General features: G+C 38.1%; 1 protein-coding gene across 2 annotated transcripts in view; it reads right to left on the reverse strand.

Annotated features, from left to right (window-relative positions):
- NLN (neurolysin) overlaps positions 1 to 20,970 on the reverse strand; it is a 145,137-nt gene that overhangs the window by 14,956 nt on the left and 109,211 nt on the right. For both annotated transcript variants that reach the window (XM_074207493.1, XM_074207494.1), the window contains exons 10-12: positions 15,280 to 15,466; positions 13,972 to 14,100; positions 11,855 to 11,991 (exon numbers count right to left, since the gene is read on the reverse strand). In XM_074207493.1, the coding sequence (XP_074063594.1) occupies positions 11,855 to 11,991; positions 13,972 to 14,100; positions 15,280 to 15,466 (453 nt within the window). The remainder of the gene's footprint in view (positions 1 to 11,854; positions 11,992 to 13,971; positions 14,101 to 15,279; positions 15,467 to 20,970) is intronic.

The raw sequence follows: 20,970 nt of genomic DNA on the forward strand, positions 1-20,970 counted from the left end.
TTATATATGTCTGGAAAAAGAGACTCCAAAGTAGATAATGAATTGAGCCAAGAACTGAATAGGAGGAAAAGAGTGGGCTGCATTGCCTTTGGGACTATGAAAAGTTATTTAAGTGATCTCAAGTTTTTCCCTGAAACAAAGAACCAACTTTTTAATACCAACTTCTGGTATTGTATGGCTGTAAATTCTGGAACACAATATTCTCTGAAGCTCAATCTATTATATCACCCATAGGGCAGTGGAAAATAATGGGCTGGAAGTGAAGCAGGTTGCCATATATTGCAAGGAATTCTTTTTTTTAAGAAAGATTTTATTATTTTGAATTTTACAATTTTCCCCCTAATATTGCTTTCCTCCACCCCCCCCCACAGAAAGCAGTCTATTAGTCTTTACATTGTTTCCATGCTATACACTGATCTAAGTTGAATGTGATGAGAGAGAAATCATATCCTTAAGGAAGAAACATAAAGTATGAGATATAGCAAAATGACACAATAAGATAACTTTTTTTTAAAATTAAAGATAATAGTCGTTGGTCTTTGTTCAAACTCCACAATTCTTTCTCTGGATACAGATGGCATTCTCTGTCAGAGATACCCCCAAATTGTGCCTGATTATTGCACTGTTGGAATGAGCAAGTCCATTAAGGGTGACCATCATGTCCATGGGAAGGAATTCTTAAAGGAGAGAGGTGTAAAGGTGTTATGAAAGAAAAGTATGAGTAAAATAGATGAGCGAGTCACATGGTGATAGTGAGGCATAGCCCTGGATAGTTCATATACTCAATAGATGTTAAAAGAAAGTGAGGAAGGCCCCCAAATATACCAGGCAGACCCTTTTTGAAGGATTTAGGGGAACAAATGAACTGGAATGACCCAGGATAGGCAGGCCTGAATGACTGTAAACTGGTAGACAATCATTTATTAAGCATTTACTATGGGTCAGGAAAAAACCACAATAGTCATTTCCCTCAAGGAGTTCACATTTTATTGGGGGAAAGGAGGGAGAAAAAGCACTTGGCTCTGCGGGGGTTTGAGGGTGGTCAGTAGGCTAGAGCATTAAGACAGCTGTGGTTTGAATCACTGGAGAAAAATCCAGTGATGAGATCATAGACTCACTGGAGTTAAGTATATGTGCTTTGTTTGAGACATTATGTATATAAATGTGTGTGTGTATGCTGTGTTTCAAAATATCTTTAGTAATGATATCTTTTGTCTTTAGATCACATAGATCCTCCCAGTATCTCCTTTGCTCCCTCCTCCCAGAGAGCATATCCTTTTTCAAACAAAGACTTTTTTAAAAAGGAGAAAACAAAGATCAGCAAAACTCATGAATAATAGAACTGTTTTTATGTTATATTCCACATTTATGGAACTCTTCCTCTGCAAAGGAGAAAGGGAGGGGATCTTTGCAAAATTATTCTTTGAGGCTGGGACAATAAATCACAGCATGGCAGGTTGAGTAATATTATGATATAGGGGATAGAACAGTAGACTTGGAGTCAGGAAGGTCTGGGTTCAAATCCTAAATGCTATTAAACCTCTGTCTCAATCTCTCCATCTGTAAAATGAAGAGGTTGGACTTAATGACTTTCTAAAGTACTTTCTAGTTTTAAATCCATAATTTATGAACAATAAAAAATTAACTGAATGATGTATGGGGGATTAAAACAGAGGGAAGTTTCTATTTTCTTTTTAAAAAACATATTATTTGTTTATTTTCCCAGCTACATGCAAAGATAGTTTTCAACAATCTTTTTTGATAAGGTTTTGAGTTTCACATTTTTCTCCCTCCCATGCATAAAGGAAAGCAATATATAGGTTATATATGTAAAACTATGTTAAACCTAAGTTCATATTAATCATGTTGTGAAAAAAGAATCAAATTGAAGGTGCTTTGGCAGCTAGGTGGCATGATGGATAGAGTACTGGCCCTGGAGTCAGGAGGACCCGAGTTCAAATTCAACCTCAGACACATAATAATTACCTAGCTGTGTTACCTTGGGCAAGTCACTTAACCCCATTGCCTTAAAGAAATTTAAAAAAAAAATTGAAAGAGCTTCTACTTTCTTCATATCTTTCTTTGATCCTTCAGCAGGCTGAGATATAGATCTGGTCACAACTGAGTCCTTCTTCTACTGCTATTATTCATTTCAGGAAAAGCCCTAGGAGTAACATGGAGGGAGGAATAAGGGCATACAATGTATGTGCCTTACCCACAACATGCCTGTCCTTTCCCAATTTTCCCCCAAAACCCTTCCCAATGCCCACGCAATTGTTTTTTAAAGGGGGGAGGGAATGAAGGTAGAGGATTTTGAAAAGGTCAGTTTGGTAATAAGAAAAAGGATGAAGAGTCAAAAGAAAGAAGGGGCTTGTAGATCACCCATGCCTAAGGCAAATTTCAAAAGTCAATATTCTCTTTAAGAGGGAAGAGACAAAACGAAACAAGAAATTCTAGCTCCATTCTCTCTGCTTGTGCATCCTACCATAAAGAATATTAAGATAAGGATCACATATGACACCAGTTAGATCTTGGGGGTTGGGGGAGAGGAAACTGGTACATTCTGGTGTACTGGTTGAGAAACCCTGCTTTAGAAGGTTCTATTAGTTGAAATTTCTATTTCTTTCTCACACCATCTCTCATATAAACTCCCCATTCTTAAGTCACATTTCCATTACTTTAGTTCAGGTCCTCATCACCTTATTTGTTCTATTACAGTGACCTCCTATTTGGCATCTATGTCTTTAGTCTCTCTTCACTTCATTCCATGCTTCAATTCACGGCCATTGTAGCGATGTAACCTTGTCACACCTTGACTCATTAAACTCTGGTGACTCCTTCTTAACTAGGAGTAAATACAAATTTCTGTGTTTCAGTTTAAACTCTTCAAAAATCTAATTTATCTTTCTAGTCATTTATATTACTACTCTCCATGCACTTAATCCATACTGATCACACACTTTGTTCTTTTTTTTCACAATTGATATTTTATTTTATTTTCCCAATTATATGGATTTTTTTCAGGTTTTTGCAAGGCAAATGGGGTTAAGTGGCTTGCCCAAGGCCACATAGCTAGGTAATTATTAAGTATCTGGGACCAGATTTGAACTCAGGTACTCCTGACTCCAAGGCCAGAGCTTTATCCACTACACCACCTAGCCGCCCCCAATTACATGTTATGAAAGTTTTTCAACATTCATCCATATGCATATTTATAAAGTTACATAATTTCCTTCTACTCTCCATTTCCACCCCCTCCCCTCAATGGAGAACAATCTGGTGAATATTGTACATGTACATTTTATATTCTTTGCTCTTTGTGTCTTTGTACTTGCTGCCTCCGGTACTTGGGATGGTCTCCCTGATCTTTTCTGCCTTTAAGAATTCCCACACTCTTTTAAGATTTCAGTTGCATGCTACCTATTAGAAAAGAGGCTTTACTGGTCTCACTTCCCCTTGAAAGTTCCTTCCTCATTTCTCTGTATTTATCTTTTATATATTTTGTATGTTTTTTTTTCATTAGAATAGAAGTTTCTTGAAGGCAGACTGTTTTCAACACTTGCCATGGCGCCAAATGACCACTATTAATAAATACTCATCAATTGGTTGAATTCATAATTGAAATGCTCAACAAGTCATTTTCATTAAGTTCAAATCCTGCTTCAATCAATCATTAGTTTTCCCTTCTCTCTGTTTAATATAGGTAAGGGACTAAAAGAATTCTTAACCTGGGACTGAGAGAAGAGATGAAAAGAGAGACAAAGGAAAATCCATGAAATGTTGAGAAAGGACCAGTCAAGCCCAAGGAAGAATCACACCTGGGAATCTGAGACAGAAAAGAATCTATGCTGTCTTTAAGGATCTCCAGAAGAGGAAAATCCATAACATCTAGCTGCAGTTTCATCTAAGATTCCTAAGTCTGAAGAACCCTGAAACAGATTCTGCTATATCAAGACCTTGACAATGAGATCATTTTTCCTGATGTCAATCCTAAATTCTATTCAACTCTACATGTGTCTAAGCTTGTTTATAAAACCATGTCATCTCTGTATGGAATCAAAAATTAAAACTAAAAATGTTGTCTATCCTCAGTCTCCTCTGATATGCTTTTGAAAGTGTCACTCAAGTTCTGCTTCCTCTTCATTGCTAAAGGGAAGAAAGTGAAGCAATTCCTCAGAAAGAAAGGAAAAGAATAATTTTTGGCAAAACATGCAATTGTCCTTGAAATGAGAATATTTGTTATCTATTTGAAAAAATTTCCATAATGAAGCTGAGCATGACCATAAATGATCCTAGTGAAGGTATTTGTTCTTACTCTGCCAATCCCAGGATAAAAGGTTTGGGTTTTTTTGCAACCACATCTGGTATATCTAAAAGGCATCCTTCAAAAAATTGCATTCATACCAGAAGCTGCTACACCAGGTTGCCTCTGAAAGAGGTGACTTAGCTTTTGCATGACAAGATGACTTTTCAGTCATCTCCTAAATTTCCCAACAGATTTTGGTTGCTATCTTTAAAACTAATAAAAGAATTGGAGTGCAAATATAGTTTTATTTTCTCCATGAAAAGAAAAACCCAAGAAACTGATAGTGGGTGAATGAAGGATAGGTCTAAAAACAGAGAAATAAAGTTTCAGGGCATTTATAGGAAATATGACAGATTTAATAGTCTGACAATGACAAAACTTGAGTGTCATTAAGATGCTTTCTAATGTGTTTGCATATACAAATATGAGAGTGTGTATATATACGTGTGTAAATGACATCCATGCATCTACATATACATGTTTGTAGGAGAGGCAGCAAGGCACAGTGTACACCTCTGCTTTGGTGGCTGTGGAATCCTGGGAAAGACATTTTTTTTTAAATCATTATTTTTTTTTTAACTTTCTTTTTAAAAAATCTTGAGGGGCAGTTAGGTGGCGCAATGGATAAATCACCAGCTGGAGTCAGGAGGACCTGAGTTCAAATCCTGCCTCAGACACTTAATAATTACCTAGCTGTGTGGCCTTGGGCAAGCCACTTTAACCCCATTGCCTTGCAAAAACATAAAAAAAAAAAATCTTGAGTTCCAAATTCTCCTTCCCTCCAATGTTTTCACTATTTATTGAGAAGGCAAACAATATGACATCAATTATACATGTGAAGTCACTTAAAATATATTTTCATATAACTGCACAAGTCATTTCACTTCTCAGTTCCACAGGCAACTTTCTAAGGCTAAGTTATAAAGAAGGTGTGGGATTGGGAGAAGGCGTTCCTTTATCCTGCCATTTCTTATATTAGTGAACTCAATCTCTTATCCAAATATATATGTGTGTGTATATATATATATATATATATATATATATATATCACATATAAATACACATATCCTATGTATCTGAAGACAAATGATTTGAAAGATGGGAAAACCAATGTGTATGTATGTATGTGTTTGTCTATCCATTTATATTTCCCCACAAATTCATTCATTTGAAGTTGCCCATTTTATCCTGTCCAACTCTTTGTGGACCTGTGGATCATGGGATTTTCTTGGCAAAGATACTGGAGTGCTTTGCAATTTCCTTCTCCAGTAGATGAAGGCATAGGGTAAGTGGCTTGCCCAGTGTCACCCAGCTAATAAGTGTCTAAGGCCAAATCTGAACTCCAGGTTCAGGACTCCATTCACTGAACTATCTAGTTGCCTCCTAGACAGAGGTTAAATGACTTACCCAATGCCACACAGCTAGTAAGGATAGGAACCTAGACTAGAACTCAGGTCTTCCTGACTCTAGGTTCAGTATTCTATCCACACACATATGCATATACATATGTACATGTATGTGAACAATATAATATAGGCCTATACTAGGCTTCTCTCAATTTAGGGTGTTTAAAATTTAACTGACCTTACTTTTTTTTGAGGAGACAATTGGGGTTAAGTGACTTGCCCAGGATCACACAACTACTAAGTGTTTGAGGTTGAATTTGAACTTAAGTCCACTTAATAAAAGGGCTGATACCCTATCCACTGCTCCACCTAGGCTGCCCAATCTTATTTCTTTTCTTTTTTCTTTTTAGTTTTTTTTGCAAGGCAATGGGGGTTAAGTGGCTTGCCTAAGGCCACACAGCTAGGTAATTATTACGCATCTGAGGTGGGATTTGAACTCAGGTACTCCTGACTGCAGGGCTTGTGCTTTATCCACTGTGCCACCTAGCCCCCCCCCCCCAATCTTATTTCTTAACATTCAAGGTGATTCTCAGGATGAGAAGCAGTATGCTTTTCAGAATGAACACAGAGATATTTGCTAGCCAATAACCTAGCATTGGAGATTCAGAAGTATAAACAAGGAATTCTTAGTAGATTCCAACCTTTTCTCTATCCACATAATGACAGATTCCAGTCTTTTCTCCTCTGACTGATCAAACAAAATTCAAGGGTAGGTGGGTCTTAGTGAACCAAAATCTGCCCCAGCATATTGTGGCCTTTAAGAACTTCATGTTCATTTTCTTACCAAATCTGTTAATTTTCCTGGAGAATGGAGCTCCCACTGAGGGACCCACTGAGGCTGCAGGTTGGGATCCTCTCTGCAACTAGAAGATGCCTATAACCTTGAGAGGTTAAGTGCCTTGTCCATAGTCAAACAACTAATGTATGTGAAAAGGCTGGATTTGAACCCAAGTCTTTCTGACTCGAAGGCCAGTTCTTTATCCACAATGTACCAAGAAGGTCTGTTAAGTAGAAGCTCTTAATGATTTCCTTTATATAAGAAAGAGGTAACCTTTTCAAAGGAGTTTGATTTTCAGCCTGATGACATAAGTACATGCCCAGGAAAAAGTAGGATTTTAAATACCAAATTTCAAATTTGCTTTTCTCTGAGGTTATTACTTATCATATCATTCTACACCCCGGTACAGAATGAGCATCCATGTTTTCTATTGGCAGAATGACATGTCTTCTTTATTCTTCATAAGTCAATTGTTTAAAATAATTTTTTTAAACCTGTTGAGAACAGGTTCCAAATTATTAGTGTGTGATACTTCTAGGAAGAACTTTTTCCTAACTTGATATTTACCTCAAAAACAAATTCTTTCAAAAAGAAGTCAGTAATTTGATGATTTAGTTTGTGAATTATCCTATATTTCTTTGAAAAACTAGTCCAATGTCTTTAATTCCTAGCTCTGTAAAATGAAAGTTTTTTTTTTGCAAGGCAAATGGGGTTAAGTGGTTTGCCCAAGGCCACACAGCTAAATCATTATTAAGTATCTGAGGTTGGATTTGAACCCAGGTACTCCTGGCTCCAGGGCCAGTGCTCTATCCACTGCGCCACCTAGCCACCCCCAAAATGAAAGTTTTTATTAACATGATATCTAACATCTCTCCCAGATTAAAGTGCATGGTTTTATGTACTGTCTGTTTGAGAAGCAGATCATTTGCTCTAAACTCTCATGGTACCAGTATCACTGTGCTATGAGAATAGAAGAGAAAGAACTGGGATGTCACAAGAGTGAAGTCACAAGAAGGACAGCCCAGAGCAACAGGAAGGAAAATAGTATCAGAGAATCAGAGGGAAGTGGTTAAGAAAAATGATAAGACATAAGGCTTTCAATCAGTATTATAGTGCTGAAATACAGAATTTTGGGGAAGTTAGTTATTGTTTTGACTCTGTTCAAATAAATGGCTTTATGCTTCCTTCCATCAGCTTCCTTTACATTGGACCTTAAAATAATGGAGTCTGGATAGATTGGTCACCATGCCTGCTTGGCTTTTAGAAATCCAACTCTAGCATTCCTGAATCTATATAAAAAATAATTTGGCTAGGAGGTCAACTAGAGAGTTTTAAGAACAAGGTGAATATGGCAGCAGAAGACACCAAGATAAGCTACTGAACTTTGGTGTTAATATCATTTGGCTGATTCTTCAGCATATAGTTGCCTGGTTAAGTAAAAAGACATCTGAGCTGGGGAAAACCACTGGAATGCTGGTAAGATGAATGTGAGAGTGGAGAAGATGATTGAGTGGATGTGTAGGTGGAATTCCAAGTGTCCTATTTTAGACTAATCAGAAAAGGTGGGGACATCATAATTAACCCTATCTTGGTGTATTTAAGTCCTATGGATAGAGGATAAAATCTACTTAAGGTTCAAAAAAGAGATTCATTCATTCATGAAATGTCCATTTATGTGCAAGCACAGTGGGGAACATAAATATATAAAAGATGCAGAGAAGAGAGAAAAAGATAGAGAGATAGATAGATAGATAGAGGAGAGAGAGAGAGAGAGAGTGAGAGAGTGAGAGAACTTGCAAACAGATCAGTTTGGTTAAATCATAACTAATAAAGGGAAGTAATAAAAGGAGATAATTGTTAGAAAGGCAGATTGGTGTCAGATTATGAAAGGAACTAAATATTAAGTTAACAAAAATGTTGATTTTTTTCCCCACCCACGTTTATGTGATATGATGACTTTACAAATCCTTTAGCCTAGTTAAATTGAACTACTAAGTTTTCCACCACTCTGCCTTTGTTTGCACATTCCCAAGTTTCTAGAATAGTCTCCACCCTTATTTCTATTAAAACCTAAACCACTTTTCAAGGTTAAATTCAAATGTCATCTTCTCTGTGATTTCTTGTCCCAACTTTGTCCTCTTTCCCTATCCTGTGAACTTTCATAGTACTCTTTTTGTACCTTAGACTTTTGTAATCTATTTTTTATTCTCTTTAGTCTATATATTCTATTTGTTGGTGGATATGACCCTACTGTGAGCAACTTGAGGGCAGGATTGGTTTAATCTATTATTGAATATATAAGTAAATGAATGGTTTAGGAAGGTTTTTTTTTAACTGGGAGAGTCATGATCAGAGTGGTGATTTGGGAATATACATTTGGTACATTTGATAGTAATATAAAAGAGTAGTACAAAGACATCTTTATCACATAGAGATACAGAACTGGGTCTGCAGTCAGGAAGACCTGAGGTTCTAATCTAGCCTCAGACACTTCCTCATTGTATGATCTAGAATTATCACTTAAACTCTGTTTGCCTCAGTTTCCTCATCTGTAAAATGGGGATCATAATAGCACTATAATGAGATAATAATTATAAAATGCTTAGCACAGTGTCTAAAACATTAAGTGCTAGATAAATGTCAGTTATCCTCCCCCTCCTCAATAATCTGAACTGGAATATGAAGTCTGGAATAGGGATATCAATTTCTACAGAACTGTATTAGAAAAGTGAAGTGACAAGGATTCAACGTAGGATGGACACAATGCTAAGACTAGGTTACTGATTAGTAGTGGGAGGTGAGGGGATTGGGAGAATGACATTACCATGGATAAAAACAGAGACACAGGAGGAGGGAAAAAGAGCTGTTTTGGGGGGAAAACTTTTTTTTAATATGATGTTTGCTTTTTCTGAAGTTGGTGGGACCAAGGAAGGGAAGGAGCATCCCAAGGGCAGAGCCCTGGGGAAAGTCCCCAGCAGGAGGAAGATGTTCCACAGTTCTATTTCATACTTAGGAATTTTTCAAAAGTTCTAAGTTTCTTCATCTATATCATGAGATACGGGAACCAAATGATTTCTAATATTCCTGCCAGTTCCACCAAAGAACAAATGGGAGACATGGAAATCATGTCAATGCATTGTATCATAGAAATCTAGAAAAAACAAAGTTCCTCAATAGTCAGTTTTCAATGATAGTTGTCCAGTGCTGCCAGAAGTCAAGGAGGATGAGGTCTGAGAAGAAGTCAGTGGAGCTCCTGATTAGGTTGTCACTGGCTCTCTTTAAGGAAGAAGTTTGGTAGGAAAAGAGGAAGAAAGGAAAGGAAACAAGGAGGTATTAAATGCCTAATAAGTGTCAAGTATATTTATTTGCTTTAAAGATTCTATCTCACTTGACAACAACAAGCCTGGGAGGTAGGTCCTCATTTTATAATTGAGGAAACTGAGGCAAAGAGAAGGTAAGTGACTTGCCCAAGGTCACTTTTGGGTCTGAGGTCAGATGTGAACTGCAGTCCATTTCTAGTACTTTACACACTGAACCAACTAGTAAGAAAGGGAAGAAACCAGATTTCAGGAGTAGAAGAAAGCATCAGTGGAGAGGAAGGAATTGTAGTCAGAATAGATCAAGAAGTCTGGCTGCAAAAAAAAAAAAAGGTGAGGGAAGTGCAGGTGGTAGCTATAGAGGGCAACAGAGTCACCTAAAAGCTTTTAAGTATAGATAAATGAAGATTAAGATATTTGTAGATTATTTAGAAGAAATCAGTGGAGAATAGACTGCATTCATAGGATAGTAAAGAAAAGGCTCAGGGGTGTACTGGATAGAGTCTGGTCCCTCAATATGGTTTCAGACACTTATTTGTTGTGTGACCGTGGGCAAGTCACTTAACCCTGTTTGCCTCCAAAAAAAAAAAAAAACCACGGAGGGAATGGGGAAAAGAATATAGGTATCATTATTTTATGTTTTTGTTTTTGCAAGGCAATGGGGTTAAATAATTTACCCAAGGTCACATAGCTAGATAATAAGTGTCTGAAGCTGGATTTGAACCTAGGTCCTTCTGACTCCAGGGCTGGTGCTCTATCCACTGTGCCACCTAGCTGCCCTGAATTAAGGGTATCTTGAAACAAATTCTGAGTGAAAGAAAAGTAAGATGAAAGCAGTTTAATTTTCTTGGTTAAAGAAGAGAGTTGGAGAGACAGAGAAGGAAAGTGATTTGAAAAAGTCATTGAGGGAACAAGACAGGATTGCCCTGCTGAAGTTACTCAGTGTGACTTTAGACTGAGCCTGGTCATTGTTGTCCTGTATTCCTTGGGAATTTTCTATAGCCTAGAGAAAAAGAATGGAAAAAGCATATGGTAGGGTCACAACAAGTGTCCGTTTGGGACATCAATAAACTCAAAACAGCTGCTCAGGGTCTCAGTTGGACATCAGCTGGTAAGATTTCTAGGCATGAGAGGTCCTGGATGAATTTGATGTGGGATGCGGGATAGGTGAAAGGTATACTTAGGCTTCAGTCAGAGAGAGGGCACAATGCTCTTATATCAAATAAACAAATGCTTATTGAGCATCCAGTACTTGAAAGGTACTATGCTTCTACTGGAAAGACCAAGGACAGGAAGTACTTTGAGATGCCTCACTTTAGCTAGCTATTCTTCTGATCACTGCTTCAAACCACAGGAATCCAGGACTACACTATAGACACTCTGAGCAGTAGCAAACATGGTGCCAGGTGAAACTTCAATAGGGCAGGATGTAGGGCTGTAACTAAGCAGTCCTTGGCTGGTGGCCATCTGGTAGACTATTCACTATGCAGTGAAAGAAAAGGCTCAGGTTAAAGAATCGACTTGGATCACTGAAAGACATTCCTGTAACCAAGTAAGCCCCAAGTAAGGGGCACCAGCAACGGAGAAAAGGAGAAAAGGTTCCTCCTACAGAAAGAGTCCAGTAAAAGCATGTACCTAGTATCAAAACCCTAGAAGATCATTAGGAGCAGGAAGGAGATTACCTTCCTTTCCCTGGCTCCCATTAAGCAAAAACACAGCAGAGCACATGTCAAAACAAGCAACTATAATGCCCAAATGCTGTCAACAAAGCTTTGAATTTATAATTATGCAACATATTGGAATGTTAATGAGCAAGAAAATGCAGTTAGTATTAAAAAAACCTTATGGAACTGGATTGGATCATATCTGTCTTTCAATTCATTACTTAGCACTGGTGATTTACAGAGATGCACAGGACTGGAATGAGACATAAACTATTATAATCCTCTAAAATCTAGGTACACCCATTGTTTTAGTACTTACAGGAGGATGAAGGAAGTGACCTGAGACATTAACCAAAGAAGAAAAAAAAAATCAAATACTCTACCTCTGGATTCATAATCCCTTCTTTTTCAAAGCAGCTGTAAAATATGTCCATGGAAAACACTTCACTCCACAAATATCCATAATATTGTGCATCATAGCCTCCTGCCAAATGTCCAAAAGTTGCTGGCATGTTTGTACCTTAAAAGAAACATAAAAGTAAACCAATTCCATGAATGAAGTGAACAGTTAAGAGACTCTCACTTGGCTAAAGTTTCCAAGCTGGAGGGGGTGCCCAGAGGCTCTGACTTCCCCCATAGTAAGGCTTGGATCACTGCCCTAGGCCAAGATGTTTACAAATGGCTCTTATCTTAGGCCCCACTTTAGAACTGGTTTCGGCTTTTAGTTCAGGAATGCCTAACAATAGTTTCAGAGGCCCTGCCCACACCCTTTGGATGTTTCAGAACTCCTAGTTCTCTCTTCCTTCAGACACTCATCTGTCTCTATGCCTATTCATCATACTCCTGTCCCATCTCTTTATATTTTAAATATTACATGGGCATTAAAGTCTCAGGACTACAATTAGGTTTTAGGATAATAACTACTTAAATGGATGCCTTTAATTTGAGGGTTATCAAAAGTGTCTCACTAATTAAATTTAATTTACTAATTTCTACCACAAAGCTATGAATAGCCTCTCTTAGTATAATGGGGAATAACAGTGACCCAAAGCACAAAACTGCCTTGTGAATGAATAGTCATGGAAGTTAAAAGACTGATTCTATCTAATTATTCTAATCTCTCTCTTCAGTCTTTAGACATGGCTGAATCACTTTAGTCAGTATTTCTTTCATGAGTGTCATTGTCTTGACTTATATCTCACAGAGAATAAAGAGCTGGAAGGGGCCTTTGAGGCCATCAAGTTGAACTACCTCACTATACAAATGAAGAAATGCAGAACCATAGAGGTTAAGTGACTTGACCAAGGTCACAGAGTTGTGTTGATATCTTTTATTCAACTAATACCATTACACTCACCATATCTCAGATTATAGAGGGCTAGTGAGGTTAAAAAAAGGGAAAGACAAAAAAAAGGGGGGGGGAGCCAGACTCTGCCAGTCCAACAAACTCAAAACAAATTAGGTCAAACTATGCTTAATTTTTAGTTCCAGTCTTTAGAAGTAAAAGAACTGTGGCTCTGTAGAAAGTTTTGTGCCCTTTCTTCCCAGAAGCATCTCTTAAGAGAGGAAAGGAGCAATCATTATTCTGGTTGGCACTCAGGAAGCAGGGGTGCCATCCTACCCCTCTAACTCATTGATTCTTGTCATACTGCAAAAATGGGTGTTTCAGGAGGTTGTTTCTTATGAAGGGGGGAAAAGCAAGATTTCAAGCAATTTTGACAAGGAATCCTTGAAGCCCCCAGTATAGTTACTGGAAATAATTATGACCAGACAGAAATTTAAAAAAACAAAAACATTAGCATTAGGTCATCAGGAGCTCCCAGTTGCTTAGAGGTTCAAATATGAAAACCTCTGTCTTTTAAAACTTTTTCTTACTTTATATTGTACTTTCTTTCTCATATCATACTGCACCTCCTGACCCTGCATTTTCATTGGCTATCTTCCCATTCCCATTCTCCTTCCTTTTCTCTGTCTCCTGGTTTCCTTCATGTCTCAGCTAAAATCTCGCTTTTGGCAAGAAGCCTGTCCCCTGTTACTGTTTCCCCTCCTGTCTGAGAAGATCTCCAATTTATCCAGGGCATATATTGTTTGTATATAGTTGTCTGCATATTTCCTTGTGTTAGATTGTGAGCTTCTTGAGAACAGGGACAGTTTTTGTGTACTCTGGTACTTAGCAAAGTATCAGAACAATAAGCATTAATGCATCCTTCTTTATCTTGACTTGACTATCTTCCCAGATTGTTAAGATCATACATTATTAGGGCTGCTAGGTGGTGCAGTGGATAAAGCACCGGCCTTGGAGTCAGGAGTACCTGGGTTCAAATCCGGTCTCAGACACTTAATAATCTGTCTCAGACACTTAATAATTACCTAGCTATGCGGCCTTGGGCAAGCCACTTAACCCCACTTGCCTTGCAAAAAAATAAAAAACAATTCATACATTATCTAGGCTGCATGGAAAAAAAAATAATAACCAAACCAAATCTTTGCATTTACACACCTGGTGTAGCTGAAATGCCTAGAATCTCTGAACAGTATTTGGCATATTCCTTCGAGGAGTCCAATGATGCATCAGTATGGAGAACTTGATCAACTTTGCTCAATACAATCTGGCGGAGGGTCAAAAGACCTAAAAGAACAAGGGGATAGGGTAGGAGAGAAAGCAGATTTTAAACAAAGGAGAAGGGTATGTTCTTTCTAATATGCTAAGATCACAGGTGACAAATATTGATTCCAAAAGAAATAATCACTGAAGAATAAGAACAAGTTATAAATTCTTTGAAAGAGTGTGATCATGGGTAAGCCATTTAACCTGTTTGCTTCCATCTCTCAACTGTAAAATGGGGATAATATCATCTACTTTGCAGAGATGTTGTGAGGATTGAATGAGATGATATTGTAAGGTGCTTATTCCCTTCCTCCCACAAATATTTTTTCCTCCCAGACCAGTGATTTCATTGGTTTAGGAAAGTCTATGAAGAGGAAGGATACTAAAGGTACTTCTCCCTTAGACTCATTCACAAAGCTTCTTTAGTAAAATTATCTCCCATTTTCACTAACTGATATGAATGATATTTGATGTTTGTCCTTTTTTTTTTGGTGTTGTTTTTGCAAGGCAATGGGGTTAATTGATTTGTCCAAGGTCACACAGCTGGGTAATTTTTAAGTGCCTGAGGCTGGCTTTGAACTCAAGTCCTCCTGACTTCAGGGCTGGTGCTCTATCCACTTAACCACCTGGCTGCCCCTCCTGTCTTTCATTTTTGAAGAAGACCATGACATCAGGGGAGGTGATGTCATGACAAGCATATGAAATGGATTTGAGTGAATTGGGGTGTTGTGCCAAGTTACCAGCTTCTCCACCAGAGCCATCTGGGTCCAGTGGCCAGATATGAATCAGGACAACTGGAGATGGCCCTATATGGGAGGCAGTCAGAGTTAATTGACTTGCCCAAGATCAAGCAGCTAGTGTCTGAGGTCCTTCTGGCTTCAGGGCCAATTAACATACACTATGTTTCTATAAAATTGAGAATTAATTACATAAGTATATCTACACTTCCCATCCCAAGGCTTCTGTTACAATTGGAATAAAATCAGTCTCTTATAAGTAAATTAATTTGTGTAACCACTGAATCTATGTGTAGAAAGCCTCTACATATCAAGAGTGTTGGTACCTATATTATTAATTATGGAATCAGATCCTCAATAGCATAGTGGAAGGAAGAAACAGGATGAAACAAAGGGCAAGTCAGAATTTTGTACTCAAGTATTCTAGTTTCTTTCTTTCTTTTCCTAGCCTTTCTGCTCATACCTGTGTTGACCAGTCGAGATGCAACAAGTTTTTCAAGGAGATCATCTGTTATAGGGTTCCCATCTTTATAGTGCTTCGAGAGGCGTCGGAGGGAATCCTTGTCCCATACCCAGTTTTCAAGCATTTGGGAAGGGACCTCCACAAAATCTGTTTCCACATTAGTTCCACTAAAACGAGCAAAATCGGTCTGGAAGGAAAGTCATAAGGATATTTATGGGAAAAAACGTGAAAATATAAAATAACTGCAACTTATAATTGCAGGGTTTACAGTAATGCTATCTAGCTTATCTTCTCCCTTTTATAGATTTTAGTAGAAGTAATGCAACTTGGTGGACTTTTCTGGGGTTGAAGCCACCTCAGGAATCCAGAATCTTTTTTCCCCTTTTTTGTTTTTTTGCATGGCAATAGGATTAAGTGATCAAGATTGCACTGCTAGTAAGTATCAAATGTCTGAGGTCACATTTGAACTTGGGTCCTCCTGACTCCAAGGCTATCCACTGCTCCACTTAGCTGGCCGAATCCAGGGTCTTTTGACTCCAAATATAGTGCTCTCTTCTCTATACCACACTGTTTCTCCCAAGTCACTTGATTGTTAATGATATTCCAGAAAATTGGAACAGAAAGAATCCAAAACTAATAACCCTAAATAACACAAATTTATATAGTACTTTATCATTTACAAACTCTGGGAGGCACAACCAACATGTATTATGTGTACATCTACTATTAATGAGGAAACTGATAGAGTATTAGGCTTGGAGTCTGGAAAACCTGAATTCAAATCCAGTCTGAGACATCTCTGTGTGATTCTGGGCAAGCCATTTAACCTCTGCTTCCGTTTCTCAACGGCAAAATGGGGATAATATCATCTATTTTGCAGAATTGCTTTGAGAATTGAATGAGATAATGTTGTAAGTTCCTTATTCCCTTCCTTCCACATGTATTTTTTTCTCCCAGACCAGTAATTTCATTGGTTTAGGAAAAGCTCTGATAAGGACACTCAGTCTATCAACACAGACCAGTTTCTGTCCTGTAATTTATTATCTGGGGCAGGGAAATTAAGTGACTTGTCCAGGGTACAAACTCAAGATGTGAAGAGATCTTCTGACTCCAAGATTCTCCATATACTATACTGGTCTTTATTATATGTATTAATAATCTTTTTACAGATGAGGAAATTGAGGCTTAAAGAGAAGCTAAGTTGATTAACTTCAGAGCTGGAACCAGAACCCTAGTCTGATTTCAAATTCAATTCTCTTTTTATTCTGACAACTTGCCTCTTACATACTCTATCCTTTAAAAAAAAGCAATATTAAAACAACCACAGGCATTCAAATGAAAATAAAGTACTGTATTCAAGGAGCATGAAAAACAACCTGCTGAATAATCTATACTGAGCAATTACTTCATGATTCTTTAGTCTTAGACACTTAAAAAATTAACAGAAATCCATGACTGACATGAATATTAGTCTGTACTAAAAATAAAAAACAAAGATCTTCAGTTTGAAAGTCAAAATATTTCTTAAGAACTTTCCATTCAAAACAAAGAGATCCATAATCTAGGAGAGGCAAGTTCACCTCAAATTCCCCCTTCCAGCTGCTCACTTATGTTTATTCAACACATACATTTCCACAACATTTATCACCCCACTGCTTAAGTATTCAGTGAAAGTAAAAAAAAATCAGAGTTAAATTACAATACTATGAATTGCCTCCATATTTATTTATTTGTTTGTTTGTTTGTTTGTTTATTTATTTATTGCAAGGCAAATGGGGTTAAGTGGCTTGCCCAAGGCCACACAGCTAGGTAATTATTAAGTGTCTGAGGCCGGATTTGAACTCAGGTACTCCTGACTCCAGAGCTGGTGCTTTATCCACTATGCCACCTAGCTGCCCCCATATTTATTTTTTATTCATCTTTTGGAGAGAGAGATAGAGTTATAATCTAAGTTTAATGATTGTACATTTATAGTCTCTGAAGAAATGAAAATCTGAGGCAGCTAGGTGGTACAGTGGATAGAACACCAGCCCTGGAGTCAGGAGTAGCTGAGTTCAAATCCGGCCTCAGACACTTAATAATTACCTAGCTGTGTGGCCTTGGGAAAGCCACTTAACCCCATTGCCTTGCCAAAAAAAACAAAAAGCAAAAAACAAAAACAAACTTTAGAAATGAAAATCAACTAGGTAAGCTAGGTGAGGACTTGAAATCAGCAAGACCTGAGGTGAACTCTGGATTCAGATGTTGATTAGCTGTGCTCATTAGCTGTGAGACTCTAGGAAAAGTCCCTCAAACTCTTTGGTCTCAGCTTTTTCATTTGTTGTAAAATGCAGTGAGTGGGAGGAGAGGCTGTTATTGTTCATCCTTTGTTCTTGAAGATCATGACATTAAGGCAGTGATGCCAGGACATGCAGGTGAGTTGGATTTAAGTGAGGGGGTGCTGAACTAAGTCACTAGTCTCACTTTCTCCTCCAGTCATTTGGGTCCAGTGGCCAGACATGGATCAAAACTAATGGAGATGAACCTGGATGCAGTGGGAGACCAGGGTTTTTTTAAAGCAGGGTCTTTCACATGGTCATAATCTAGTCTTTAAGGTTAGGTAAGAGAGAGAAGAGACCAAGAATGATCTTTCCAAAAAAGAAGAAAAAAATTGTTGGTAGGGTAAGTCCCTCAGGGCTTAAAGCATAAGAAAGTTTGCATAGACAATAAAAAAATCAACATGGGAAGAATGGGAAGATAAAGATCCTTTCCTTCCTAGGATTAGTGTGAGGATCAAATTGCTAAATTCATAACTATGGAAGTAGACTGAAAACTTTACAAACAAGGAATAATGAAGGAGACATGGTGGAAAAATAGACATGAAAGAAAGTATGGATGAAAAAAGTCTACTATCCATTGCTAAAAGCCCAGGTGCTCCAGATGGAGAACAACAAGTGAAGAAGGTCCAATCAATCAATCACTTCATAAACATTTATTAAGTTCTTATTATGTACCAGGGTACTTGGGTGGAACAGTGGATAGAGTGTCAGGTCTGAAGTCAGGAGGAACTGAATTCAAATCTGATCTCTAAGTAATTACTAACTTTATGACCCTGGGCAAGTCACTTAACCCTGTTTGCCTCAGTTTCCTCATTTGTAAAATGAGTTGGAGAAGGAAATAGCCAACCACTCACTCTGCCGTGAAAACTCCAAATGGGATCAGAGTCGGGTATGACTGAAATGACTGAACAACAAAGGTGCTTTACACCATGCTAAGCACACTGAGTTAGTTAGCTCTAATAATGGTAGCTGTGGGGTGGCTAGGTGGCACAGTGGATAGAGCACCAGCTTTGGAGTCAGGAGTACCTGAGTTCAAATCCGGCCTCAGACACTTAATAATTACCTAGCTGTGTGGCCTTGGGCAAGCCACTTAACCCCACTGCCTTGCAAAAAAAAAAGCCCTCTAAAAAAATAATAATGGTAAATGTGATAGTAAAAGTTGAATAAGAAATATCAACAAAACTTCCTGATCAAGTGACCTTGGTTAAGTTACTTCACATCACAATGGGTAGCCCCCCAGTGATGAAATTGTAAGAGGATATGATCATGAGCCACACAAGATGGACAGACATGGATGTGGTGGGATCTGTATCACTGAAGGAAATACAGAATATCAATGGAATCAACTAAACATTTGTGCACAGATCATTAAGTAGAAAAGCAAAAAGACTGAGTTTAGGCTCTCTTTTAGGATGTCCACCAAGCACATGCGTGCCTCAACACAAAAAGAAAAGATTGGTGGGGGGTTTGGATGGGGTAGGGAGCAGAGAAGATTTCAGTTGAATGGAAGTATCATACAATTTAGAGAGCATTAATAGACTTTAGAGACCATTTAATCCAACTTCCTCATTTTATAAATGAGGGAACAGGTCTAGAGAGAAGAAACAACTCATTGAAAGTTCACATAGGTAGGAACTAATATAGCCAGATTTTGACCCCCAAATCTCTAAACCACCTGTGGGGAACCTTTTTTTTTTTCTGACATAGTTCATTTGGATATCTGTAACATTTTTCGTGAGCTATATTTAGTCAAACATTTAATTCAGCTGCTAGACTTATTGAATTTTGAATCTAACCTGTGGTAATACCACACAAATATGGTCTGTGGACTGGAGGTTCCTCACCCCTGCTCTAGATTACATCCTATGCTTTGTGCAAAGAAGAAGGCAAGTTGAAGAAGACTGTCTCACCTAGCACAAAATAAGCATTTCAACTCTATAAGAATTTCCTAAAAATAAGAATTTTCCAAAAGTAGAAGGGATAATCTTGGAAGGAAGCAAATTCTCTGTTATTAGAATGCTTCAACCAGAGGCCAGATAAACATTTGTTGGAGCTGGAGAGGGGACTTCTTTCAGGTTGGACTAAGGGAACTCTGGGGTCTCTTCTAACTCTTAAATTCTATGATTTTATATATAGGGACCTGGAGTCATGAAGACTTGAGTTTCAAGTCTGGGCTCATACCTTTATTAGCTGTATTACCTTAGTCAAATCATTTAACCTAGTTTTCCTTAATCTACTGGAGAAGGAAATGACAAACCACTCTAGTATCTTTCCTAAGGAAACCCTATGGACAGTATAGTATGGTCACGAAGAGTCAATCAGACACGACTGCACAACAACAAAGAAAAAATGACACTGGAAAAGATAAATATTTATTGGCTTTGGATAATAGATTTAAAAAAACTGTTAAAGTTAGTCAAGTAAAAAACAAACATCTCAGGCAAAAAGTTTTAGTATCATTGGTATGAGCCAGTGCTTTTTAACCTTCTTATACTCTATAGCAAATTTGTAAATTGCCTCTGGCAGTGGAACATGGCTCTCTTCCAACAGTAAGAATAGTGATCATCTGGTCTTTTCTCTCCAAATATTTGCTCCTATTCCTGTTTCCCTCTGTTTCTATTCTCACTCAGTACATTTTGATTTCTTCAATATCCTCACCCCGGGTCTGAGCTAAAGGAGTAACCAACAGGAGAAGTTTCCATCTATAGCAAAAGTTAACAGATGGCATGTAGGATTGTCAGATCCTTCTATTTTATTCTCTGCTTTAGGCAGGAGCACAGATGTCAATCCAGTCTTGCTATCTGCTGCCCTCCTTTTAAACAAGAAAAATAAAGATTGCTCAGATTCCCATGAAAACTGGGCTATGATTAGCAAGGTAGGAACTACAAATATCAAAAACAGAGAGAATGAGAGGGGCATAACCAAGATGGTGGAGAGAAGTCAGGAAGTTGCCTGAGCTCTCCCCAGTTTCTCTTAGAAGTAACATTAAATCAAACCTCTGAAACGATTCTGCAGGGACAGAAGCCACAAAAAGATGAAGTGAAATAATTTTCCAGGCCAAGATAACTTAAAAGGACTTCAGAAAAGGTCTTTCTCTCTTGGGGAGCAAAGCCCTTTGCCCAGTGTCTGGGTTAGCTAGGAGGCCTGCAGCACAACAATCCAGTCCCAGATCCCAGGGCACCACAGGCGCAACTAGGCCAGTCACCTAGCACAGAGAACAAGCTGCCAGTCCCAAAGGCACTGGTGTAGAAAGACAGTGACCAGGCCCCTCAGTCCCACTGCAAGAAGCTTGGGATAGTATTCCCTGCACCCCAGGAACAGAGCTCAATTTTTTCAAGTGAACAAAAAACAAAAAAGAGCCCCGACCATAGAA

This window comes from Macrotis lagotis, chromosome X (assembly GCF_037893015.1).
Source record: "Macrotis lagotis isolate mMagLag1 chromosome X, bilby.v1.9.chrom.fasta, whole genome shotgun sequence".
Lineage (NCBI taxonomy): Eukaryota > Metazoa > Chordata > Mammalia > Peramelemorphia > Peramelidae > Macrotis > Macrotis lagotis.